Here is a 27877-nt window from a genome sequence, read left to right as displayed (position 1 = left end):
TCATGTTGTTGCAAATGACAGAACTTCCTTCGTTTTTTAAAGGCCGAATAATACTTCACTGGAGATATGTACCATATTTCCTTTATCCATTCATCTGCCAATAGAAATTTAAGTTGCTTTCATATCCTGGCTATTGTGAATGCTGCTGCACTGAACATGGGAGTGCAGATATTTCTTCAACATACTGATTTCAGTTCCTTTGGATATATACCCAGAAGTGGGACTGCTGGGTCATATGGTAGTTCTATTTTTAACTTTTTGAGAAACCTCTGTACTGTTTTCCATAATGGCTGCACCAATTTACCTTCCCACCAAAAGTGTATAAGGGGATGAAAATGTGTAGGAAAAAATGGTATGACTAGCACACCCAGTATCCAACCATTCACTAACCCACACACTCATGTGCAATATTTGAAAACAGAATTAAAAATCGATTCATGGCTGTAACATTTATTCCTACTATCATACCTCAGGCAGATAGTTAAGAGAAATGTATATAATATTACATAACATTGATATATGTGTTAAACACCAAGCAAATTCGATACCTTCAGAAAGCTTAAAAGATAAGGCACTCATGTCTCTTTTATTGTAGTTTCAAAGAACATAACACTTTTTTCTTTATTGCAAGCTGGTTTTGTATTTCATGCTTTCTGAATTTTTTGAAGTTTATATTTCAATATTTCCTTCCCTCCACATTTTCTAGTTTGTGTTTTTCCAGGTTCTGGTTAGGCTTTGGTTATTTATTTTCCTATCTTGGCAACACTTCTTTATGTGAATTTGACCTTTACATTTACCTTTATACCATCTTTGATTTGAGTAGTCTCGTGTTCTTTTTTTTGCAGCTTTACTAAATTATAATTAATAAAAATTTGTATATTTAAAGTATGTACAACATAATGTTTTGATATACATACTGTTTTAATATACATATTGATCCATATCAATATGTTTTTAACCTATGCTTTGGGGATGTGTTGGTTGTGATGTCAAATCTCATTCTAGTTTTTTCTGTCAGAGGCCTCAAATAAGGAAGAATCACTATTTTGGTAAGTGGTGATCACAGAGGGAATGGAACAATAAATGGACATTATATATCACGATCTAGGCAATTTATAATGAATTCAAATAAAAGTCAGGAGAATTTTTTTTTTTTTACCTGTACAAGTGTTCTCTTTCCTCCACATCCTTGCCTACACGTTATCTTTTGTCTTTTTGGTGAAAGCCATCCTAACAGGTGTGAGGTAATTATCTCATTGTGATCTTAATTTGAATTTCCCTGCTGATCTTGAGCATTTTTCATATGCAGCAGTTCCCTCTTATTTGAAGGGGATACATTCCAAGAACCCCTCAGTGGATGACTGAAACTGTGGATAATACTAAACCCTATATACACTATGGTATTTGCAATACATACATACCTATGAAAAAATTTTAATTTATAAATTAGGCACAGTAAGAGATTAGCAATAACAGCTAATAATGAAATAGACAATTATAACAGTATGACATTCTTGTGCTTTGGGGCTATTATGTAAAATAAAGATTACCTGAACACAAGCACTGTGATATCACAACAGTCCACCTGATAACAGATATGGCCACTAAGTGACTAATGTGTGGGTAGCAGATACCCACGTGGATCCACTGGACAAAGCAATGATCCACATCCTGGGCAGGATGGGCCAGGATGCCTCAAGGTTTCATTATGCTACTCAGAATGGTGTGCAATTTAAAACTCCGAATTATTTCTAGAATCTTCCATTTAATATTTTTGGACCACCACTGACTGTGGTAACTGATATCAGAAAGTGAAACTGAGGATAAAGTGGGGCTACTGTACTATTAGCCAACTGCGTATCTGTAAGGCTACTTTAATAGCCCATCTAGCCACACTGACAGAAAATGACCACCAAGTGTGATATTATCTCTAGGAAGGGCTCCAACATTTTTACAGGAAACTCTCTTGGCAAATAATGAACACAGTATTGGAAGTTCTCGCCAGGGCAATCAGGCAAGAGAAAGAAATAAAGGGTATTCAAATAGGAAGTCAAATTATCTCTTTGCAGATGACATGATTGTATATTTAGAAAACCCCATCTTCGCAGCCCAAAAACTCCTTAAGCTGATAAGACACTTCAGCAAAGTCTCAGGATACAAAATCAATGTGCAAAAATCACAAGCATTCCTATACACCAATAATAGACAAGTAGGGAGCCAAATCGTAAGTGAACTCCCTTCACAACTACTACAAAGAGAATAAAATACCTAGGAATACAACTTACAAGGGATGTGAAGGACCTCTTCAAGGGTAACTACAAACCACTGCTCAAGGAAATAAGAGAGGACACAAACAAATGGAAAAACATTCCATGCTCATGGATAGGAAGAATCAGTATCATGAAAATGGCCATACTGCCCAAAGTAATTTATAGATTCAATGCTATTCCCATCAAGCTACCATTGACTTTCCTCACAGAATTAGAAAAGACTACTTTAAATTTCATATGGAACCAAAAAAGAGCCCATATAGCCAAGACAATCCTAAGCAAAAAGAACAAAGCTGGAGGCATCACGATACCTGACTTCAAATTCTACTACAAGGATACAGTAACCAAAACAGCATGGTACTGGTGCCAAAACGGATATACTGACCAATGGAACAGAACAGAGGCCTCAGAAATAACACCACACATCTACAACCATATGATCTTTGACAAATCTGACAAAAACAAGCAATGGGGAAAGGATTCCCTATTTAATAAATGGTGATGTGAAAACTGGCTAGCCATATGCAGAAAACTGAAACTGGACCCCTTCCTTACATCTTATACAAAAATTAACTCAAGATATATTAAAGATTTAAACGTAAGACCTAAAACCATAAAAACCCTAGGAGAAAACCTAGGCAATACCATTCAGGACATAGGCATGGGCAAAGACTTCATGACCTAAACACCAAAAGCAATGGCAACAAAAGCCAAAATTGACAAATGGGATCTAATTAAACTAAAGAGCTTCTGCACACCAAAAGAAACTATCATCAGAGTGAACAGGCAACCTACAGAAAGGGAGAAAAATTTTGCAATCTAACCATCAAAGGGCTAATATCCAGAATCTACAAGGAACTTGAACCATTTTTTTTTTTAGACAGAGTCGTGCTCTGTCACCCAGGCTGGAGTGCAGTGGCGCGATCTCGACTTGATGCAATCTCCGCCTCCCAGGTTCAAGCGATTCTCCTGCCTCAGCCTCCGGAGTAGCTGGGACTACAGCCATGTACCACCACACCGAGCTAGTTTTTTTAAAATTTTTATTAGAGGCGGGGTTTCACTGTGTTAACCAGGATGGTCTCGATCTCTTGACCTGATGATCTGCCCACCTCCGCCTCCTAAAGTGTCGGGATTACAGGCATGAGCTACCAAGCCCAGCAGGAACTTAAACAAATTTATAAGAAAAAACACTGGGTATATACCCAAAGGATTATAAATCATGCTGCTATAAAGACACATGCACACGTGTGTTTATTGAGGCACTATTCACAATAGCAAAGACTTGGAACCAACCCAAATGCCTATCAATGATAGACTGGATTAAGAAAATGTGGCACATATACACCATGGAATACTATGCAGCCATAAAAAAGGATGAGTTCATGTCCTTTGTAGGAACATGGATGAAGCTGGAAACCATCATTCTCAGCAAACTATCGCAAGGACAGAAAACCAAACACCGCATGTTCTCACTCATAGGTGAGAATTGAACAATGAGAACACTTGGACACAGGAAGAGGAACATCACACAGCAGAGCCTGTCGTGGCGTGGGGGGAGCTGGGAGGGGTAGCATTAGGAGATATAGCTAATGTAAATGATGAGTTAATAGGTGCAGCACACCAGCATGGTGCATGTATACATATGCAACAAACCTGCACATTGTGCACATATACCCTAGAACTTAAAGTATAATAATAAAAATTAAATTAAATTAAAAATAAATAAATAAAATTGTATATGGTAAAAAAAAAAATAAAATAAATAAAAAACAAATAACCCCATCTGAAAGTGGGTGAAGGTTATGAACAGATACTTCTCAAAAGAAGACATTTATGTGGCCAACAAACATATGAAAAAAAAGCTCATCATCACAGGTCATTAGAGAAATGCAAATCAAACCACAATGAGATACCATCTCACACCAGTTAGAATCATTAAAAAGTCAGGAAACAATAGGCCGGGCATGGTGGCTCAAACCTGTAATCCCAGCACTTTGGGAGGCTCAGGCAGGAGGATCACGAAGTCAGGAGATCGAGACCAGCCTGGCTAACATGGTGAAACTCCATCGCTACTAAATATATAAAAAATTAGCTGGGCGTAGTGGTGGGTGCCTGTAGTCCCAGCTACTGGGTGACAGAGCAAGACTTTGTCTCCCAAAAAAAAAAAAAGAAAGTCAGGAAACAATAGATGCTGGAGAGGATGTGGACAAATAGGAATGCTTTTACACTGTTGGTGGGAGTGTAAATTAGTTCAACCATTGTGGAAGACAGTGTGGTGATTCCTCAAGGATCTAGAACTAGAAATACCATTTGACCCAGCCATCCCATTACTGGGTATATACCCAAAGGATTATAAATCATGCTGCTATGAAGACACATGCACATGTATGTTTATTGCAGCACTATTCACAATAGCAAAGACTTGGAACCAATCCAAATGATAGACTGGATTAAGAAAATGTGGCACATACACACCATGGACTACTATGCAGCCATAAAAAATGATGAGTTCATGTCCTTTGTAGGGACATGGATGAAGCTGGAAACCATCATTCTCAGCAAACTATCGCAAGGACTGAAAACCAAACACCACATGTTCTCACTCATAGGTGAGAATTGAACAATGAGAACACTTGGACACAGGAAGGGGAACATCACACAGCAGGGCCTGTCATGGGGTGGGGGGAGCAGGGAGGGGTAGCATTAGGAGATATAGCTAATGTAAATGATGAGTTAATGGGTGCAGCACACCAGCATGGTGCATGTATACATATGTAACAAACCTGCACATTGTGCACATGTACCCTAGAACTTAAAGTATAATAATAAAAAATAAATTAAATTAAAAATAAATAAATAAAATTGTATATGGTTAAAAAAAAAGAAAGAAAAAAGAAAAAAAAACCCCATCTGAAAGTGGGTGACAGTTATGAACAGATACTTCTCAAGACATTTATGTGGCCAACAAACATATGAAAAAAAGCTCATCATCACAGGTCATTAGAGAAATGCAAATCAAACCACAATGAGATACCATCTCACACCAGTTAGAATCATTAAAAAGTCAGGAAACAATAGGCCGGGCATGGTGGCTCACACCTGTAATCCCAGCACTTTGGGAGGCTCAGGCGGGAGGATCACGAAGTCAGGAGATCGAGACCAGCCTGGCTAACACGGTGAAACCCCATCTCTACTAAAAACATAAAAAATTAGCTGGGCGTGGTGGTGGGTGCCTGTAGTCTCAGCTACTGGGTGACAGAGCAAGACTTTGTCTCAAAAAAAAAAAAAAAAAAAAAAACAGTCAGGAAACAATAGATGCTGGAGTGGATGTGGACAAATAGGAATGCTTTTACACTGTTGGTGGGAGTGTAAATTAGTTCAACCATTGTGGAAGACAGTGTGGCGATTCCTCAAGGATCTAGAACTAGAAATACCATTTGACCCAGCAATCCCATTCATTACTGCGTATATACCCAAAGGATTATAAATCATTCTACTATAAAGACACACGCACGTAGGTTTATTGCAGCACTATTTATAATAGCAAAGACTTGGAACCAACCCAAATGCCCATCAATAATAGACTGGATAAAGAAAATGTGGCATATATACACCATGGAATACTATGCAGCCACAAAAAAGAGTAAGTTCATGTCTTTTGCAGGGATATGGATGAAGCTGGAAACCATCATTCTCAGCAGACTAACACAGGAATAGCATTAGGAGAAATACCTAATGTAGGTGACAGGTTGATGGGTGCAGCAAACCACCATGGCACATGTATACCTATGCAACAAACTTGCATGTTCTACACATGTATCCCAGAACTTAAGTATGATTAAAAAAAATGAGTATTTCAATAAAGAAGTATGATTTCCCTTCTTGTATCTTGTAATTTTTTTCAAGTTGATGTGAATGGTTAAAATACATTTGAAAATTCTTTGAGATTATCCTAAAATTTTTCAGAAATAATAAAGTATGAAAAGTTGTCATAATTCTTTACGATAAGGCCACAGTTGAACAAATTCAACATTTTTCTTCTTCTACTTTTTTTTTCTTTTTAAGAGATGGAGTCTTGTTATGCTGCCCAGGCTGAACTCAAACTCCTGATCTCAAGTGATTCTCCCACCTCGGCTTCCTGAGTCTCCTATAGCTGTGACTATACATACGCCACCATGCCTGGCCTCTTCTTCTCTTTTACCTTTCTTCCCTTTTGCTCCTGTCTCTTTTCACTTCTCTTTGTTTTCTAATTTATCTTTATAGGAAAAAGTTAGCGTGTGAAAGCACCAACATGAAATACCAGCTACAGGAAGTATTTTTAAACAATTTAATTTAAAACCAAGGGCTTGAAGTTTGAATTTACCCTGCAAAGAAGAAGTAAGTGAAAAAGTAATCTCCTATCAAACAAGATTTAGGTTGTTGGATGGCAACACTGATTTCGACACCAATGCTTAGCAAATAGTAAAGCTAATTTTATTTATACCATTTGAAGAGGCAAAAATAACTTTGAATATATAACAGCTTATAGAGCACAAATGGAAAAGGCCCTTTAACTTTAAATGTATAACAGTATTCTCTCAAAAAGGCATTAAGATATTGCTTTGGCCATGTGCAGTGGCTCACACCTGTAATCCTAACATTTTGGAGGCTGAGGCAGGAGGATCATTTAAGGCTAGGAGTTTGAGACCAATTTGGGCAACATGGAGGGACTCCAATCTCTACAAAAAATTTAAAAATCAGCCAGGCATAATGGCATGTACCTGCAGTCCTAACTACTCAGGAGGCTGAGGTGGGAGGATCACTTGAGGTTACAGTGAGCTAGGCACGACAGCACCACTGTGCTTCAGCCCAGGCAGAGAATGAATGGGACCCTATCCCTTGAAAAACAACAACAAAAAAAGGAAAGAAAAGATACTGCCTTAGTAGTAGAGATAAATGTAGAGAGTAAAAATAATTTTTTTTGTAGCCCTTACTGATCATTTAGTTCACTTCTAATTTTTTATTACAAAAATTCTGCCAAAGTATTCTGGCATGTTATTAAGAGAATACATATTCACTTCTAGTTAAGATTTTAGTGTTCTAACATTTTAAGAAAATATTTTCTATGAGACTTTTAAAAACAAAAAAAATCTTACTGCTAATGTACATTTTAAAACTCTCTATTTTAGACATTTATGTCTGTGTCACCATTTACTGGAAAATGCTAATAATATTCTAAGAGACAAGTCCTGCTTCTGACTGTGTAAATGTGCTGAAATATTAGTGAGGATATGATTTCTCACACTTTGGCCTTTTGATGAAACGCCTTTCCAAAACCAGTGTGTCATCTTATCCTACAATTTCACACATCAGCTGCCAGGGTATCTACCCTGAGAGCCCAGTTTCAGATTGCACTAATGAGTCAACACCTGTTAAGAGTGGAGAAATCTGAACCTTGTTAGCGATTGTGAAGCCTCTTGGGAGCTGGGATGCTGAGCATTGTCATACTCACCGTCAACATGTCTGTGCTAAGGACCCTGGCAGCGGCCATGATGAAGTCCCCCACCAGCATTGAGAAGCCAGGAAAACCCAGGGAGAAAAAGCGGGGTGGACAGTGCCTTATGATGGTATTTAAGATATCCTAAAAGGGAAGATAAGAAAACACAATTGTAATGTTCAAACACAAAATTCCGAAGTAGTGTTTGTAGTGGTACATATGACCACTGTATAATAATCTAAGAGAGCACAGATCACAGAAAATTTTCAGTGAAAGAGATATTGGAAACGGAGTTACTCCAAGGGTTATTGTACCCATTTTAAAGGTGAGATTGGAGACCCCAAGCTGTAAGATGAATTTTCCAAAATCTAAATCATGGCTCTGAGACTAGACATTTCCTCTGTCTTCCATGTAAAGGTAGTCTCCTTGGACAAGCTACAGGAGTAATGAGGTAAATACATGATTAAAACCCTCAAATACCTATCACTAAAACAAAACATATGTCCTGTCTTTAGCTTTCAATTGGCCACAGTTAAAGCACAGTTACATTAAGATATCTTAAAGTAGGCAAAGAGATGGAAAATTTCACTCTTCAGATAGTTTTATGTGTTAAGAAATGGGAATATGCAGAGTGCTAAGGTAATGTAATCAGTGAAATGCTAAGGTCATGGAAACAGCATGGCTCTGAGTGTATGTGTGATCTCCGTGCAAGTACAAAGTGCAACAGTAGCCTTTTGCACAGAGTGCAGTGTAAAGAGCATCATCTGCCCCAGACACCTTGTGTTCCTGTGTCTGTAATGGCCTCTCATTGATGGCTGGATGGCCCCTCACCCCCCAGCTCTGGTCTGAAGCAGATATCTAATTCTTGCCTGTGGCAGATCAGGGGTCCACCACTGGACAGCATTCATGCCATCCATGGCCAGGCCACATCTCTGAAGCCATCTGTGCAAGTGTGTGTGTGTGTGTGTGTGTGTGTGTGTGTATGTGTGTGTGTGTGTGTATGTGTGTGTTTGTGTGTGTGTGTGTGTGTGTGTGTAACAGGAATTAGTAAGAAAACCACAAACCACAAACTTATGCAGCTGTTGGCCATGTACATTAATCAAAACACACACTGAAGTACAGTCGTGTCACTTTATGACGAGGATACATTCTAAGAAATGTGTTGTTAGGCAATTTCATCATCTTGTGAACATCATAGAGTGACTTACACAAACCTAGATGGTAGATGCCTACTACACATCCAGGCTACAAATGTGCACAACATGTTACTATACCGAATAGTGTAGGCAATTGTAAAACAATGGAAATTATCTGCATATCAAACCACAGCTACACACAGAAAAGGTTCAGTAAAAATACAGCACTATAATCTTACAGGACCACCATCATATATGTGGTCTGCCACTGACTGAAATGTTACATGACTATACTATAGTTAGGTGACTTATACAACCTATTATAGTCTCAATATAAGAGTAAGAAGCAAAACACACACACACACACACACACACAATCCTAGTTTCTTTTCTTAGATTTCAGTGTGGTTATCTAAAAAATCCTTAAAAATAATCCTGATTTAATTCTATCAGTATCACATTAGAGCAAAGCAGTAGTAACATGCTAAATTCTAACATGTTAAGTCTGTCATAATAAAAATAACCTCATTTAACAACTTATCTTCCTAAAAAAATTTGTATGTGTTCACAAACCATTTTTCCTAAGACTTTTTTTTTCTTACATGGGTCTTAGTTTCTACAAATCTTGATATTTACATTCTTAAAATTACTGTTTAATGCTTAATTTAGTAGAGTTCACATATGGTAAATAGTTTAGCAAGTACTAATTTAAAGTTTTAGCATTTCAGCAGACTTTTTTCCTACATCAGAAATAAACAGATAAATAGGTAAGTAAAAAAGGAAGGAAGGAAGGAAAAAAAACATGAACAATGCTTCTTCCAGGTTAATGTTTAAGCCTGCTTTAATCACGTCCTTTGATACACTTTAAGGTCCATATCAGTCAAGGCAAACATTCTAAGGGACTGAGCAGATGGATGCTGCAGTTTAGAAAGTGTGTGGTAAACTCAGGATCCAAGAGTGGAACAAAAGATCCACCTTTTTCATAATTAAGCCTCTGATTAATGCCCTAGGCTCCTCACCACACACCTGTAATTACTCACAGAGGTACTCATTGTGCTGGGCCTTGTCTCGGAATATCAGGCATCAAGCTATCCGGCAGCAGATGGAAGCACATTTCTGTTGACATATGTTGCAATGAAAGGATTCGTGCAAACCTGGCTAGCAAGGTAGCAGAATGCCATGCATTTGAAGATTAATAATGCAAACAACCATGATGTTAACTTTGTTATGTTTGTGTTAATTCCATCTGTTGAGATGTGGAACTAAACCTTGAGGCTTGTGGGCTTTAAAAATCTTTAGCACATACTTGAATCAAATAAGTCTATTTTCACCACTGGAATTTAGAGTTTTAATTAAAAAATGCTTTTCTAGACTAAATTTGTGGGAATTATGAACTAAATCCTTTAACAAAATAACACCACCATTTGTAAATGAATCCATTTTGCGTCGTAAGATTTGTATGTGTAAAGGCAACAATCTGTAAAATGGGACATTCAAAAAATATTACTAAGTTGCTATACTGATAGTACAGACAGCAGATAGGCATATAGCTGAGATAAAGTCACATGGCTCCCTCACCCCCTGGACCTCAGCCAATCACTTCAACGGAACCTGCTACTATGAGCAAGAAGGTTGGAAAGACAGGGAAAAATAACAGATGGCTAGCCTACCCTACCCTGCCACCCACGTAAGACAGCGCCCTGAGGAGACACAGCGCCTGTGTGAAGTCGCCGAAGACAGCACTGGGGGAGGGTAAATGGGGGGGTTAAAGAGAGAACTATATGACCAGTCAGCCAAATTATGGCCATATGCCTGCTTATGTTGCTTCTCCACACTGAAGTGGAACAACTTGAAGATTGTATCTTTGTGATAACATTTTAAAATTAGGAATAACCATGTGGTACTCAAGGAAGAGCCGCTGCATATTCCCAATAGCGGGACATCCACAAAATGCCCCACTCATTTCTAACCCAGTAGAATCCTTCTTTCACCTTCCCCACCATACGTTAAGACACAGCTATAACAGGAGTCTTTGAAAATGTAATAAAAATCTGAAACCTTCCTCACAGCCTCCAGGGCTTTATATATACATGGGACAGGATGATGCTCTCAGACATCAGTCATTCATGTGCAACCCTCATGCCTTTTGCCATCTCCCTGTCCAAAGTGAACATTACTTGCCTAACAGGTTTTTCAAAGTGACTCATGTTTTAATTTTTTTATTTCCATAGGTTTTTGGGGAACAGGTGCTATTTGGTCAGATGAGTAAGTTCTTTAGTGGTGATTTGTGAGATTTTGATGCACCCATCACCCAAGCAGTAAACACTGTACCCAATTTGTAGTCTTTTATCCCTCACCCCCTTCCACCTTTTCCCCCCAAGTCCCCAAAGTCCACTGTATTATTCTTATGCCTCTGCGTACTCAGAGCTTAGCTCCCACTTATGAGTGAGAACATACAATGTTTGGTTTTCCATTCCCGAGTTACTTCGCTTAGAATAATGGACCAATTATTCTGAAAAACTTGTGTATCCTTTCTCGTAAGTAAAAAGTAACTCAGGTAATACAATGACAGTAATCAGTGCTGCTAAACTTTGCTAAAAATACCATCCTCTGATGAAGACTCTGGGTCTGAGACCAGCTCTCCCTGTTAAATACAAGCACAGAACGCAATGTCAGGGTGGTGTGAGAGAAATTCTTCTCTCAACTCCAGCTGGCCTACCTGAGAGTATCACAAGGACCTGCAGAGAGGAGGAAAGGGGCCATCTTTTCTACAATGCTATTCAGCACTGCCTCCACTGAGACAGCTAGTGAGAAACAGCCCTGCACTCTGGTGTGGTGAAAAGAACTCTAGAACTTGAGCCATGAGGCCTAGGTTCAAAGCCTTATGTGACTGTGGGCAGATCATGTCATACCCAGAGCTTCATGCTTCTCTTCCATAAAATGGAATGATACTCCCTTACGGAGTTGTATGTAATGGGATAGGAGATAAGAACATATGCCTTTGTAAAATGAAAAGAGCCATAAAGAAGTAAGTAGAGTAGCAAATAAATAATTATTTTTCAAAAAGAGAAGGACTCTGAAGAGTTTTACTTTGTAAAATTTACTTTATAGATGTAGTTTGTATAATTCAGTGAACTATTATTTTGCTGATCTACAGAAAGAATAGTTTAAGACATTTCAAAGGCGGCACACAAACAAGCCTCTTAGATCGCATGTTACCCCAGAAATTCAAAAGCTCTAGAAATTAGTGCTTTCAAGCAACACCCTTAACAAAGCTTTATGGCAATTAGCCATAGTGTTTTACAAGGAAGATACTGAAAGAAAAACAGGAAAATTATCATTTTAGATTTTCTAGGATTCATTTTTCTAAAGAGTTCTACAACTTAATACAAAGAAGTTCGAGTTAGTTTTATAGCAAGAATTAGTTTCTTTTTTTACATGTTAAATAGACTAAACCACAAACTAAACAATAGGCTCAATGATATATGGAATCTAAAATAAAATGAGGTTTATTCTTGAGAGCTGAACATATGACACATTGACAAAGATCTTTCACATGCTTTTGTTCAAAGAAATTAAAATTCATCCTGCAAAATGTTGCAATATAGTGAACAGATCACCAAACTAGTATTTTTCTCTTGTTCTGGTTAAAAGTCCAAGTGCATACTATACACTGAGTGTGAAAAGATCACTAAGATGATAATTGTGAATCTGCAGCTTATCAAAAGATTCTGGTTATGAGAAAGTAACTGGTGAGAACATCTGTCTCTTATCACTGATCTTGCAAAAAATCAGGTAATTCAAATAGAGGCGTGTTGTTTCCTCTCCTCTAAAGCACAGTTCTATAAACACAAACCATATTCAGCCTGGTAAATGAATCGCTTTAATTGAATGCTATGTACACAGTAACTGGAAAAACCATAAGTGATAAGAAAAACATATGGTGATGGCAACAGAAATTGGTTTATTCATTTTGCATAGTGTTGTTTCTTTAGTTCCCTTATAATTGACCTTTAGAGCGATAAATGTGTAAAATAATTTTGTTTATTATGGCTCCAAACCTTCCAACAATTACACAAAATGAAAATTTAAAAGGAAGGATTCGTTCTGGAAGCATTTCCATTGTTTACATAATTGCACAGCTATAATTTAGTGCTCATGTTGTTATGGAAAATAAAAAAGGGCGATTACAGGCCATTTCAATTCAAAATATTGCACAGTGGTGTCAAAATGGGGGAAAAATGTTCACTTTAAAGCAGTTTAAAATGGATTAACCCTAAAAACAAAAACATTTCAACATAGCATTCTATAAAACACAAATGTTCAAGAAGTAGCCATCCTCCAAACCATATTAGAAATGTTGCAATCGTACTTTCACACCAATTACATATATATTATTCACTTAATATTTGCTCAGGGCCCAGCAGATGATGGTTGTAACACAATAGGCAGCCATCTGTCTCCCTGCCTTTCCTTCGTGGACTCGCGCCTGCTTCTCAAGAGCAAACAGATCCGGTTATTCCGCCTAAAGTCACTCCGTCCCTCCACGAGGCCAGACACAATCATCAAGAAATAAAATCTGCATATGAAAAAATCACTCAATTCCTCATTTAACTTTTTACTTAAAGAAAACTAAACACTACACAGTTAGATGAATTCATCACTGTTTTTTAGAGAAGATGCCTGTCTTTTACCTAGGAAATTCTATAGGAAGCTCTTTTATTTGGTAAAGAGGGGAAGGTTGGGATGTTTATCCCAGTAATCTGGCTAACAAAAAGATATGATTCATTCTATACTTGGATAATTAATTATAAAAAATGTGAATGCAGAGGAATACATTCATACTAAATATGAATATAATTTAAACTTAACAATGAAGAAGACAGCCACGATCCTGTAGTACTTGTAGACATATTTTTAAGTATTGGTTATTGCCCACCTGCTAAAAGTTCAGAAATGCTGAGTGATGAGAAATTTTTAGTTACCAGAAGACCAGATTTGAAGAGACCTCAAAGCTACAAGGCCTGTTTCTCTCATTTCTGCTAGTGGCTCTCTGCTCTTTCAGCTTAGGGCACAAGGACATACTTTACATACTACAAGCTGCTACCTGGCTTCTGATGATTAAAAAATAAATCAAATCAACATGGCCCTTTAAACACACACACACACACACACACACACACACACACAGCAGAGCACGGCGCCAATACTTCATTTCCAGAAAAGTCACTGAGAATAAAAAGATAGCAGGACAAAGCTGAAAATTACTTTCATGATTGGGGCCAAATACGTGGTATGTGCTTTACATTATGTGTTAAAATGTCTAACTTGGTACATCTGTCTGGGGGAGAAAAGCAGAGATTTTAACAAGTGTTGTACACAATGTGACTTCTTAGAGTACAGCTATGTTACGAAAGCCAGGAGAAATATTACAGGACAGAGTAATTGGGTTCTGCACCTAGAGAATCAAAATTGCCTAGTATCAGGGCATGGTGGCTCATACCTACAATTCTAGCACTTTAGGAAGCCAAGGCGGGAGGATCACTTGAGCCCAGGAGTTCAAAACCAGCCTGGGTGACATATCAAGACCCTGCCTCTACAAAAAATAAAAAAAATTAGCCAGGTGTAATGGTACACTCCTGTGGTCCTGGCTACTTGGGAAGATGAGGTGGGAGGATCGCTTGAGCCCGGGACATCAAGGCTGCAATGAGCTGTAATTGTAAGACTGCATTCCAGCCCAGGCAACAGAGAGCGAACCTGTCTTAAAAAAAAAAAAAAAAAACAAATAAAACACAATACCTAGAACTTCTCGCCAGCAGAACTGCTATGAAGAAGTCACTGCATTTCCTTGACAGCAGCATGCCTTAGGGAATGGGAAACATGCAACAAACTCCTGAGGCCACGGGAGCTGTTCTGAGCATTTGCACAGTATCAGGATTTCAGGAGTGGCAGAACAAGTGGACAGATGGCAGGAAAAGGCACTGTGATGCTCAAGCCCAAAAGGAGAACCTTGAATATTTTTTTATAACTGCTTATCTATAAAGAAAAACTTGGCTGGCCTTTACACAGATGAAGATGGACTCTTCTGCTTCAGAAAATGTGGGATATAGATTTACTTATTTAAGGAACACTGTACATGAATTTTATTTTATAATGAAGTTGATAAGTCACTAATCTGTCTAAACTGTCTCTTTCTCTTGGTAACAGCTTCAAGATATATATTCATATATAATGAAATTCACCCTATAAAGTGTACAATTCAGTAGTTTTTCGTGTATTCACAGAATTGTGTAACCATAGCCACTATCTAATTTGGGAGCATTTTCATTACCCCAAAATGAAGCCTATACCAAAATGAAGCAGCTGTTTCCCATTTCTCATATACCCAGTAACTGGCAACTACTAGTCTGCTTTCTGTCTCCATGAATCTGTCTACCCTGGATATTTCAGAATATGGAATCTTACAATATATATGGCATTTTGTGTATGGTTTCTTTTTCTTAACATGTTTTCAAGGTTCATCCATGTTGTGGCACATAATACTGTATTCCTTCTTAATTAATACTTAATTCCTTCAAATTAATATTCCATTGTATTGATATATGACATTTTGTTCATCTTTTCATCAGCTGATGGACATTTACGCTGTTTCTACCTTTTGGTGACTGGTTTTGATTTGAATTTCTCTGGTGAATAATGATGCTGAGTATCTTTTCATGTTCTTCTTGGCCATTTTTATATCTTCTCTGGAGAAGTTTCAGTATATGTCTTTCACCCATTTTTTATTTGGGCTGTCTTTTCGTTGCTGAGTTATAAGACTTCTTTAATTTTTTAAATTTTCATTAATTTGTTTATTTTTGAGACTAGGTTATACAGCTGGCTAATTTTCATATTTTTGGTAGAGGTGGGGTTTCACCATGTTGTCCAGGCAGGTCTCAAATCCCTGGCCTCAAGCAATCCACCTATATCAGCCTCCAAAAGTGTTGGGATAACAGGCATGAGCCACCTGTGTAAGGTGCCCGGCTGTGTAAGACTTCTTTATATATTCTGGATATATATTCTTCTTTATATATTCTGGATACTAGGCCCTAATCAGATCTATAATTTTAAATATTTTGTGGGTTGTATTTTCACTTGCTTGATAGCATCTTTTGAAGCACAAAAGATTTTAATTTTGATGAATGATAATTTATCCATTTTTTCTTCTGTTGCTTGCATATTTGGTTTCATATCTAAAAGTCTATTGGCAAATACAAGTTCATGGAGACTTAGTCCTTTCCTTTCTAAGAGTTTTACCATTTTAGCTCTTATATTTAGGACATAGAACCATTTTGAGTTAATCTGTGTATATGGTGTGAGGTAGGGGTCCGACTTCATCCATTTGCATGTGAGTATCCAGTTGTCCCAGCATCACCTGTTGAATTGACTATTCTTTTCCGACGGAATTGTCTTTGCACCCTTGTCAAAAAATCAGCTGACTATGGGCTTATGAGTTTACTTCTAGACTCTCAATCCTATTCCATTGATCTATATGTCTAACCTTTCACCAGGACCACACTGTTTGGATTACTTTAGCTTTTTAGGAACTTTTGAAATAGGAAACTAGTAATTCTCTAATTTTGTTCCTTTTCTAGATGGCTTTGGTTATTCAGGATTCCCTCCAATTCCATATGAAATTTAGGATCGGCTTTTCCATTTCTGCAAAAACCACCATTGAAATTTTGATAAGGATTGTATGGAATCTATATATCAGTTTGGGGAGTATTGTTATCTTAATAATATTAAGTCTTCTGATCCACGGATATTTTTCCATTTATTTAGGTAGATTTTAATGTCCTATAGCAAGGTTTGCAGTTTTCAGTGTATACATCTTGCAAGTCCTGGGTTAAATTTGTTCCTAAGTATTTTATTGTTTTTGGTGCTATTGTAAATAGAATTGCTTTCTTAATTTCATTTTCAAATTGTCCATTTCTGTTGTATAAAAATACAGTTGATTTTTATATATTGATCTTGTATCCTGCAATCTTACATAATTTATTAGTTCTAGTAGGTTTCCCTTTTAAGTGTGTGTGTATTTCTTGAGGTTTTCCAAATACAAGATCATATACTCTGTCAATATACATATCTTTCATTCTTCTTTCCAGTCTGAATGGCTTTTATTTCATTTTCTTACCTAACTTCCCTGTCTAGAATCTCTGGTACACTGTTGAAAAGTGGTGAGAAAAGACATCCTTGTCTTGTCCCTGATCTTAGGGAGAACATTAGAGTTTAAAATGGAAATGCTATTTTATCAGAGTTTAAAATGTTATTTCTTTGGTGAGAAGAAAGCCAGAGCCAGAGCTTGTTTGGTGGCAAACAAGCCCTGAGCAACCTTTTTGCAATATATTTTTGCAGCAGCAAATGAGTGCTTTCTGCAAGGATGCTCAGGGTGCTGTGAGATCAGGGCCTCTAAGAAAGAAATGATTCTCCATCACATGAATCAGCTCAGCCCCAAGTCCTTTGCTATACGAACAAAACATAAAGCCCCTTTTCTCTGACCAACACAACACCCTGCCTGAAGCCCACAGATCAAGAGCGGCTGCTGTCTTTCACGTGTGCTTCCTATAATGGGCACTTCACAGCTCACTGAGAAGACTGACAGGGAGATGGCAAACCTATTAGGAACTTCTGGCACATTTATAATTCCATAAGATGAGGAAAACTGTTGTAGGGTCATGGAGATAAGTGACTTACCAGCTGCACCAATAGTGCCTTGAAGATGCCATGGCCTGACTATGTAATGACTGTCTTAGTCATGACCCTGATAAGCTTCAAATCATTACAGTTTGTACAACAGGCTGGCTTAATGAGGTTGATGCAGATGCTCAAGAACAGTTATTAAATCCTCACAATGAGACTTTAGCAAATGAGGGCTTCAACAAGTTGTTGCCAGTAAGTGATAACAGTGGAAGCGACTCAGTTGCATCAGACATGTGTGTAAGGTGCTCTGAGTGCTAGACGCTGGTACAGCACTCCAAAAGAAGATCAGGCCTCATGACCAAAGCTCAGGGATAAGCATACACAGAAAGGCATTTATACAGCACCAAGAAAGTTACTGGGGGCTGGGGATGAGGGAGGGCTGGGGTAGCAGGATACTAAAATATTTTTCTGAGGTGCCAGCTGCTTGTCTTAGAAGAGGCTAAACTGAGCCAAGTGTCTCAGTTTGTCTCCTCCACCCCCTCCTCTACAGCTTTACAATATTCTCTAGCAGAAGCAAAAACAGGGTCGCTGCCATCACAGATAAAAGGATGGGTGGCTGAGTGTGGTGGCTCATGCCTGTAATCTCAGCACTTTGGGAGCCTGAGGTGGGTGGATCACCTGAGGTCAGGAGTTCAAGACCAGCCTGGCCAAGATGGTGAAACCCCATCTCTACTAAAAATACAAAAATTAGCTGGGCATGGTGGCGGGCACCTGTAATCCCAGCTACTCGGGAGGCTGAGGCAGGGAATTGCTTGAACCCACGAGGCAGAGGTTGCAGTGAGCCAAGATCACACCACTGCACTCCAGCCTGGGTGAGAGAGTGAGACTCCGTCTTAAAAAAAAAAAAAAAGGGTAAGTAAAATGCACGTACTGTGCATAATCATGTAAGTAAATATTAAGGTAAGAATTGCCAAAATGAGTCAAATGTGCACACACAAACATAGGTACTGCAGAGTCAGGAAACTATACTTTTCCCAGGTTTATTATTCACACTGTCTCAAGAATGCATCTGCTAGAAATATATTCTTCTTAGAATATTTCTAGAAAATTTCACCCAATTTCACTTGGGTGAAACCACAGAGTTAACACAGTCAGGTGTTGCTTAAGGTCATGGCTACAAGGGCATAGTAAAGATTTAATCGACACTGCCAATGATGCCAAGTAAAATAATCTTCTCATTCTAATGTTGGAATCCAGATGAGGACCCAACTGCACACTATGTTACCCCAGAATGAAGTAGAAAAAAACAGCAGGGAAAACACAACACTACTGAATTTGGGTAACAAAGGTATTTAACTTACTCCTTTGGAACCATAAAAACTTAGAAAAGAGATCCAAGAGATCATCATTCAATCTTTTAATTTAACAGACACGGAGGACAGCATCAATCAAGGCCAAAACTGCAGTTATCAGCAAGGTTTAGACACAAACCCAAGCATGGTCCTGTTCCTTACAGGAAGGGAAAATGTTAATTCAGGGTCAATGAAGCACCATTTAATATTCGTGAATAATGGGCCTCATATATAGTGCACAGTACTACTTTTTTAAATTTTTTATTTTTTTGAGACTAAGTTTCACTCTTGTTGCCCAGGCTGGAGTGCAGTGGCGCAATCTCGGCTCACTGCAACCTCCGCCTCCCGGGTTCAAGCAATTCTCCTGCCTCAGTCTCCCAAGTAGCTGGGATTACAGGCATGCACCACCACGCTCGGCTAATTTTCTGTATTTTTAGTAGAGATGGGGATTCACCATGTTGGCCAGGCTGGTCTTGAACTTCTAACCTCAGGTGATCCACCTGCCTCGGCCTCCCAAAGTGCTGGGATTACAGGGAAGAGCCAAGGCGCCCGGCCTGCACAGCACTATTTTGAGGACTTACTTAGTTTTGAAACATGAATTCTTCTTTCATCTCACTCACTTTACCTAATAATCATTTAAAAATGCAAATAATACCTTTTAAAACTATACTTTCAAGTGAAGTCAACAAATGATTGCTTTAGCTTAAAAATATGCTTCCAAAAATAAACACGTAACTCCTACTCTCATAGAAGTATTATCAGATGAAGAAACTGGCTCATAAATGCTATCTTCAAAATAAAGACAGGTCTTCCACCAAAGCCATATTCTTAGGAAATTACTGGGCATGAGGGGTAAGGGGGGTGGAATTGTGTGAGGAGGCTGGGGGTGGTGAGGGGAAATGCATTAGAAAGATCTTATGGGGGGAAAAAAAAAGAAATTTACCAGGATTCCAGCAACAAATTAAGATTCCTATTCTTCCCTGAAAATGAACACTAGAGAACATATACCAGTTCTCTGTGGCTTCTGTGCTCATTTATCTGTGATCTCAACTCTGCTAAAAAAAAAAAAAAAAAAAAAAAAAAAAAAAAAAAGCTCAGGGCTTCTAATGCCATCACAGACTAGCGTGTCCCATGCATTTAAACATGCTTCCTTCTCATATGGTGAAATCGGGAAGCCTGGCTCTCAGGTTTGGGTGAAAATGAGTCTGCTTCATGGTAGTGACTTTTGCCAGGATGTTTCCCAGCCTACGCCCAAGAACAGATTAACAACAAGAAATTATTTCTGTTCATTACTTCCCATAACTTCTGGTTTGTTCCCATATCAGTAAAGAGATTAATTTTAGAATATGATTATTATCCATTCTTTTCATTCTAAGAAAACACAAAATGCATGCTCTCTAGTTTATTTTCTTACAAGCAAAATTACTCCACCTGCACAAAGCAGCAAAACTGAAGCTCTCAACATTTTTGTGTTCTGCAAAAAAAGAGAGGGCAACCCTGTGGTCATTCAATTTTGGGATTCTACCGACCATCCCTCTAATGTGGGTGGAGGCCTGGATGAATTAGAATGACAATCTCCCACCCCTCCCATTTAGACAATTCGTGTTTAGACAAAGAGCTCTCAAGAATGGCTGAAATTTGAGAGAACAATCCCAAAGGAAGCCAGCTCTATCAACCTGCTTATGGAGAAATCTCAGGCCAGATCCACTAGCAAAGCAGCAATACCCACAAACCAGACACTACCCCTTGTCCTGCCCATCCTATGATGAAAAGCCCACCATATACAAATCTCACCATGGCAGAAAGCAAAGAGGTCAATCGACCTCTAAATGGTGGACAAATGGCTTGCTGCTTCAAATTCTAGGAATACTTATTTTACATTTTGATTTTTAATGTACATATAACAAAATTCATTTTAGGGGCTTAAAAACAACTTTTTTTTTTTAAACGAAGGTGCTTTAAGTGTAGATTTTTGAGCTAATGAGGAAATAGGAGGAGGAGGGCTTTAAAGATAAAGTTCCAGTAAAAGATACAACTAATTTGCTATCTGAACTTGGGCAGATACCTTACCTTCCGAACAACAATTTCGTCATCTGTAAAATGGGAATGAAAATGCATCATGCCCTACTGTACTCTTCAAAAGGGCAAAGGAGACTGTATCTGAAAGCATTTTGTAAATTCCAAAGTTCATAATTATTATTTTTATTAAATAACAGCAACAGTTACTCATGATCTTATTAAAATATTAATTTTCCAGGATCATTTGAAATTCTCAAGTGCTAACTGGGTTGAAGGTATCATGTTAGTTGCTGTGAGGTTCGGAGGCAGCCCCTCCCTTCCAGCAATGATCTGTTAGGGGAGGGGAGAGCTACTCATAGCTAAGAGTGAGGCCACCAACAGCACAGGGCTCCCGCATGATGGGGACAGCCAGTATGCCATGGGAACCAAGGAAGGGAAGCAAATAGGTGGCACAAGGCACTGGGTCTTGATGAAGGGATCATGCTGCACGTGTTCAACTAGACTCCAGCACACAGGAAAATGGTAGCTATTTTGTTTTAATGTCTTATTATTAAAAGCTTCTCTTTTGCTAACATTTCTTTAGCCCACAAATACCTACCAAAGCATATTTTTTCCATGGGAAAACAAAAGAAAAACTGTTGTTTATTGCTTCTTTAGAAAACAATGTTCTCTCTAAAATGCGTTTCAGTAAATAGCATTAATAGCTGAACAATCCACAATTACCACAATACCACTTATTGTTATGTATTAAAAAGAAATCAACAGACAAAAAGAGATTATTCCCCACAAGGAGAGCACTTTTCTCATGGAAACAAAAATTGCAATTTAAAATGCTTTTCTTGACATACCCTTCTATCCAAGTCTACCCTTTATGAGTTATAAACCACAGTTATGATTTAAATCTCTTATGTTCAAAAATCATTCCTCTCCAAATGGGAATTAATGTATCCTCCTTCCCCAAGTGTAACTTTAGTACTTGAAATGTCTCTAGAAGCTATTCCTGTGTCTCTCAGTGCCTCCGTGCCTGGAGAAAAATCTAACATTTCTTAAAGTCTTCATAGAATTCTAAATGAGAAAAGATGGTCTTACAGGTCAATAGCTATATTCCAAAGAGCAGGAAAATCCCTTCTGCAGTGAAATGTACCATTGCCTACTGAAGGCCTATCTTCCCCTTTCCAAAGTCCCAGAGTCATCAGAAACCCATTTCATGGAATAAGCAGCACAAGCCAAACAGGCTATGTATGTGGTCACCAATTCACGGATGCAGTGACTTGAGTGCAAGGCTAGGTAGGGCTCAAGCTCTAAAGTGAATGTTCCCTTTTTCTGAGGCTGTCCTAGAGGGTCAGACAGCCTTGGACTGAATGCTTTAGAGTTTGAAAGGCTTACAAACACAGAATCTATTGCCTGCCATATTTGAACAGAAAACTGGATTTAGTGTCTCCTGATGATGAGCTGGAATCTACCTATTAGTCCTGGCTCTGGGTAAAACAGTCTCTCTCCACACAGCACTGCTTCAGACATTTGAAGAAGGCAATTAATTATCTGTCTCCATGCACCAACCCTTTTCCACGCAAGCTGTTCTCTCAGCCATCCTGCTTCCTCTTAGCTACTCAGGCAGTGCTCACGCAAGAAGTGGAACTTGAGCCCCCTTCCTGCCTCCTTTCATACATGCAGTGCCTTGGGCTTTGCAGATGCAGGCCACACAACTTTCTACTTTGGGCTTCCAGACAAAATTCATCTCAGATAATTTTCATGTTAACTTCAGAATTAATCAGAACGTTCCATGTTTTATTTCTTAAATTGATTTTTTAAGACAGAGAATTTAGTAAGCCGAACCATTATGAAATTGTACCCCCTTTTGGAAAATTCATTTAACTCAACCTGAAACATTGACTCTCTTAATCTCCCTGGTTAAATTTTCGTAAGCATTTATTTCCTTGGTTAAGCTAACAGAGTGAAACTTTCATACTGTCTTTGATTACTGAGTTGTGTCATTTAATTTATATTACCTAGCTCTTTTCTTAGGACAATGTCGTCTGCAGAAGTACTCCTTTAGGGCAAGGTTTCTCAACCTCAGCAGTACTGACATTTTTGGTCACAAATTCTTTGTTGTGTTTCTGTGCACTATAGGATATTTAACAACATCCCTGGCTTTCACCCACTAAATGACAGTGCACTTTATGACAACCAAAAGTGTGTCCAGACATTGCCAAATGTTTCCTGGAGGGGGCAAAATTCCCCGGCCCCCCAAGAATCACTGTTCTAGGGTAATGAAAGTTGACTATCTCGCCACAGTAGAAAGTTAATGCCTGCCTTGAAACTGATAGTTGGAGCCAAAATTTCAACCAAAGTGGCTCAGCTTGGCTGCTTTGGTTACTCATTCTTCTCCATGATGCTATGTAGATTTGGAATAGCCAGTATCAGAAGAAGGCCTTTTTTTTCTTCCATTTTCTATCAATCAATATATTTACTGAGCATCTACCGTCTCTGGGAAAAGACAGAATGCACTCCAGTGACTCTATTAAAAAAGATTCTGGTGATCTGGGCTCTGTGACAGGCCACAGTAGAGTCTCCTTCCAGAGAGAAACCACAGAGCAAAAGAACACGTTCTCAACTGAAAAATGTATGCCAACTGATAAATGATATCACACAGTAACAGTTTAGTAAGACAAAATCTTTCCTTTTCCCACATATACTGAGAGTTGCTATACTATTTTTATGCTTTATTTCATGTAGCATGTCTTATTAAATACTGGAAGATTTTGGGCTAAATATACATAATTCATATTCATGTCTGATAACATTTACTTGAAAGAAAGTCTTTGCACCTTCAAATCCAACAAAGGAAATCAAACAAAACTGTAGTTTCTGGCCTGTCAGGTAGATTTTTTTCTCTCTGGATCAGCCTCCATGCTATCATCTTACACTTTTTAAAGCTGTGAAACAAGTTCACTGCACATGTGTTAAACCTCATAACCGCAACCTCTGCCATCTGTTACCTCCTACATATTTTTACTTTCCTCATTGAGGTATAAGTGGGCTCTGTCTGCAGATTAATGAAAATAATTATTGATTCTACAGCTGTAAAAAAAAAGAGGAAAAAATATCTCGCATTTATTTTTGGTGCAGTCATCTATCTGAAGTCTTCATGGCGATTGATAGCTGAATAAAGTTATAATAAAATTTTCATTGATAAATTTTGATGAATCTGTGGCTTGTCCATTCCCACGAAACCTTATGGAAAACACTCGGAAGGCGGAGGATGCTACCTGATGGTGTAACATTAATTATATGACAGCTTCTATATTTTATCACTCTGAATTTGTACAATAAGCACAAACAGGAATTATTATTAACTTAACAATACATGTCAGGAGAGGGTTGTCATATCTTACCTGTCCTTATAAATATTATCCTTCAATCAAACCTAAGTCAAACTTGGAAGTTTTGTTTATTTCTACAGTAAACTCTCCTTATATTCAGTAACATTTCATTAACTTGAATAAAGTAAATTCAGGTCAGAAGTTGTATTTTTAGAAAAATAAAAGGACTTGTTTTTAAGTGCTACATTACTTTCAAAAACAATTAGTAACAAATATATGTCTTGGCTAACAAAAACATCAATTACAGAGCCCTTTAGATGTCCCATTTCAATAATTATAAATACATTTACAATTTGCATACCAACTGCTTGAATTCCAACAGAATTAGAAAATATGTTCTCTTAAGTAGAGAGAAAATGTCCCCGGAAATCTTTCCTGCACATTTCTAATTCCTAACAGGCAAGAATTCTTTGGGGACACCCCTTGGTGTATCCTTGGATGCACCCATTTGGCCTGTCCTATGCTACAATGTCCAAGGTGAGGAAAGGTCAAGACATGAATCGAAACTCACAGTCACTTTATCCTATCATGACCACATGTCTTCCTTTTCTCAATTCATCTTCTTGCCTTTCTGAACCAACATTTGCCTTGACAGATAATGGGAATTGTGCCAGGACACTACTTTCTCAGGATGCTTACCAATCAGTACTACATCCTGCCTCTCCAACATATTTCTTACACACACACAAACACACACACACATGCACAAAACACGTATGTGCATATATATACAAAACATATACACATACAATGAATTTACACACAGACACACACACACAAACCCCATCTGTGCCTCAGTCCTTAGCCCTCATTACCTTGCCCCTGGGCTATTATAATAATTTCCTTTCTGTGCTTGTTGTCATCATTCTTTCACGATTATAATTCACCCCTACTTTATCACAGTGGTTTAAGCTTCTTAAAATGCTCTTCTGGTCATGTGGAGTATCGTGCTCAAAAACCTTCAACAGCTCCCCACTGTCCATGGGATGAAAACTACTTTGAATCAAGGCTCTCTACAGTGCTGCCTGGATTCATGACCATATATTATTTCTATGCATATATATGGCATTAAATCAAAGCCACTCTAGTCATTGTTCCTGAACACAGCCTGAAAAGTTCTGTATCTTTGATGTGAAACTCCACCATGCTTCTTGTCCTACTATCTAAATCCTATCCATTCTTGAAAGTCCTGCTAATCCCCTCTCCTCTGTAAGCTGCTTTCAAATCAACTTAGCTAAAAGGATATTCAACAGTTCAATTTTCATAACATGTATATCACTACTTATTCGGTCTTTTGCACAAGTTGATTGTTAGTACAGATACTTGTTTATGCATCTCACACTCCCATAACCTGACTAAGTCTTTACCATGGCAGGAAAAAAATATTCAACATAAAAAGATCATTGAACTTTGTGCCACATTTAGGAAGGAGTGATGTGACTCTAATAATAAAATGCCTAAAAATAAATCAGAGGATCTAAGAATGCTTAATGGGAAAGGGTCTGAGAGGCTCTCTAGCCCAATTCATTCACTTGACTACTTGTGGATAGGTGAGGGCCCCATGGCCAGTGAGTGACAAAGCTGAGTCTAGCTCTAAGGTATTTTAGTTCCCAGTATCAGGCCTGCCATCCATGAGAGTCATATGTTATTCTTGGAAGTCAATATATTCTGAAGCCATCTTATATCCTGAATTCTTGGAAGTACATTTTCCAATTCTTAAAAACCTTAGGAATAAGGCCCCACATTAGTCCTATTTTTACTCGTTGTATAAACCTATAGTTTTTTTTTAAACTGTTTTTAAATGAAGCTTTAACAAAGTTAGCCTTCTAAAGGTCTAAAGTTCCTCTACTGATACACATCAAGGTTATTATTTCATTCTTGGAACATCAGTAGATCTTCAAATTCACAAATAAGTACTTTATCTGCTAGTGCTGAGTTAAAATCCTATAAATTAAAACCTTGGTAAAATCACTTGCTGTACAGAATGAGCACTTTAGAGACATGTATTAAAATTACTTCCAGGGATTTGAGATAAACAAGGCCTCCAATTTGCCATCCTAATTCTTTACCTTTTCTGGAACTGAATACTCATTTATGTTTCACCTTAAATATACTTTGAAATTTATGTTTATCTAACATATATGGTTCTATAGTTACAAGTCTAAATTTTCAGCAAAGAACAATTCTTTGTCTGAGAAAAGGTGATGCAATTATTACATATGACTGTATGATACAGGCTGTCTGGGGTTATTAAAAGAGTTGGGTACGGCCAATTTACAAGTATCACCCCTGCACCTTGCTTTCAAAGCTCACTGCTGAGTCTTAATGCTCACTGAGGGGCCTCATGGGATCTTTTTACAAACGACTGTTTATTATTATATTATTCCATCATATACCTCATGAGAGGGGGTTGTAACATCCGTTAAGAAAATCATGAACTACTTTGACTTCTGTGATAAAATACTGCTCTATATATGATGTTTAAAATTATGGTTTTTTTAACATTGATGTGACAAAACATTCATAAAAATGTGGAGTTAAATGAAAGCAAAATGTTCCTACGAGCTAAATATTATTGCCTACAAAATAAGTGGCTAAAATTTTAAAAATACAAAAATTAAATTAACGCTCAAGTGCATTCAGCAACTGAGATATGAACCAGTGTTGATCATGTATTGCCAGTGACCAGCACAGCACTTTGCAGAGCAGTTACCGGCTGAGCCAGGGTCTTACTTGCAGGCAAGAGAATCCACTGTTTTGAGATTAAGAAAGAGATTTCTATGAGGGTATTAGATGGTTTATAGAATGTCTAGAAATGCCAGGGAACCAATCACAAATCTCCACAGCCAGGAAAACGTTGGTAAGCAGAAACACCCAGCCACATCACAAGGCTGTTACAGCAGAGCCCACTGTCTGCTCATCTCACCAGTGATGGTGGTGCCGGAGCAGAACCTCCATGACAGGAGGACCCAGCTCCTCCTGTGCTGCTGCCCACCACTCCCCACATCTACCTTCAAGTGCCATGTTGGCTGGTGTCTCTGCTGGACAGAACCTGGGTCAATGCCAACCCAGCTGCAAGGAGTCTGGGACATGCAGTGTTCAGCTTTCTAGCTTTCCTTGTACAGAGGCTCACTGGGTGGGGTGAAAAGTGAGGGAAAGTGAGCCAATGGCCATGGACACAAAAGAAGCATTTCTGGATCATAAGCATACATGGATAAAACAAATGTATCAATCGGTATGTCTGTCTACAGCACAGGGAGTGGTTATTTCTCCACACATTGTAAAATTCCACAATGCCTAGTTATGTTTTTTAGTCAAATCATTATGTTCAAAGTAAGAAAACGTATGGAGAAAGAAAACAAATCAACACTTTAAGATATCAGAAATAAATGATGGTGTTGCTATTCTTCTCCTCACCCTTAATATTATTACAAGAGCTCATGCTTACTGAGGGATCATATCCATGATCCAGACTGAACGCATTACATGCTTTACCTCTTTCAGGTCTTCAAACAACCCTCTAAGGTAGGCACTATTATTATTCTCATTCAATAGATAAGGG

The 27877-nt window shown here is 38.2% G+C and overlaps 1 protein-coding gene across 5 annotated transcripts in view; it reads right to left on the bottom strand.

The window, feature by feature from the left end:
• The window catches only part of RALGAPA2 (Ral GTPase activating protein catalytic subunit alpha 2), a 337491-nt gene that overhangs the window by 155267 nt on the left and 154347 nt on the right, over positions 1-27877 (bottom strand). For all 5 annotated transcript variants that reach the window (XM_055265963.2, XM_063634225.1, XM_063634226.1 and 2 more), the window contains one exon: positions 7762-7890. In XM_055265963.2, coding sequence (XP_055121938.1) covers positions 7762-7890 — 129 coding nt within the window. The remainder of the gene's footprint in view (positions 1-7761; positions 7891-27877) is intronic.

This window comes from Symphalangus syndactylus, chromosome 24 (assembly GCF_028878055.3).
Source record: "Symphalangus syndactylus isolate Jambi chromosome 24, NHGRI_mSymSyn1-v2.1_pri, whole genome shotgun sequence".
NCBI classification, from domain to species: domain Eukaryota; kingdom Metazoa; phylum Chordata; class Mammalia; order Primates; family Hylobatidae; genus Symphalangus; species Symphalangus syndactylus.
Note: the sequence above shows the minus strand (reverse complement) of the source record. Positions and strands in the feature narration are given on the sequence as shown.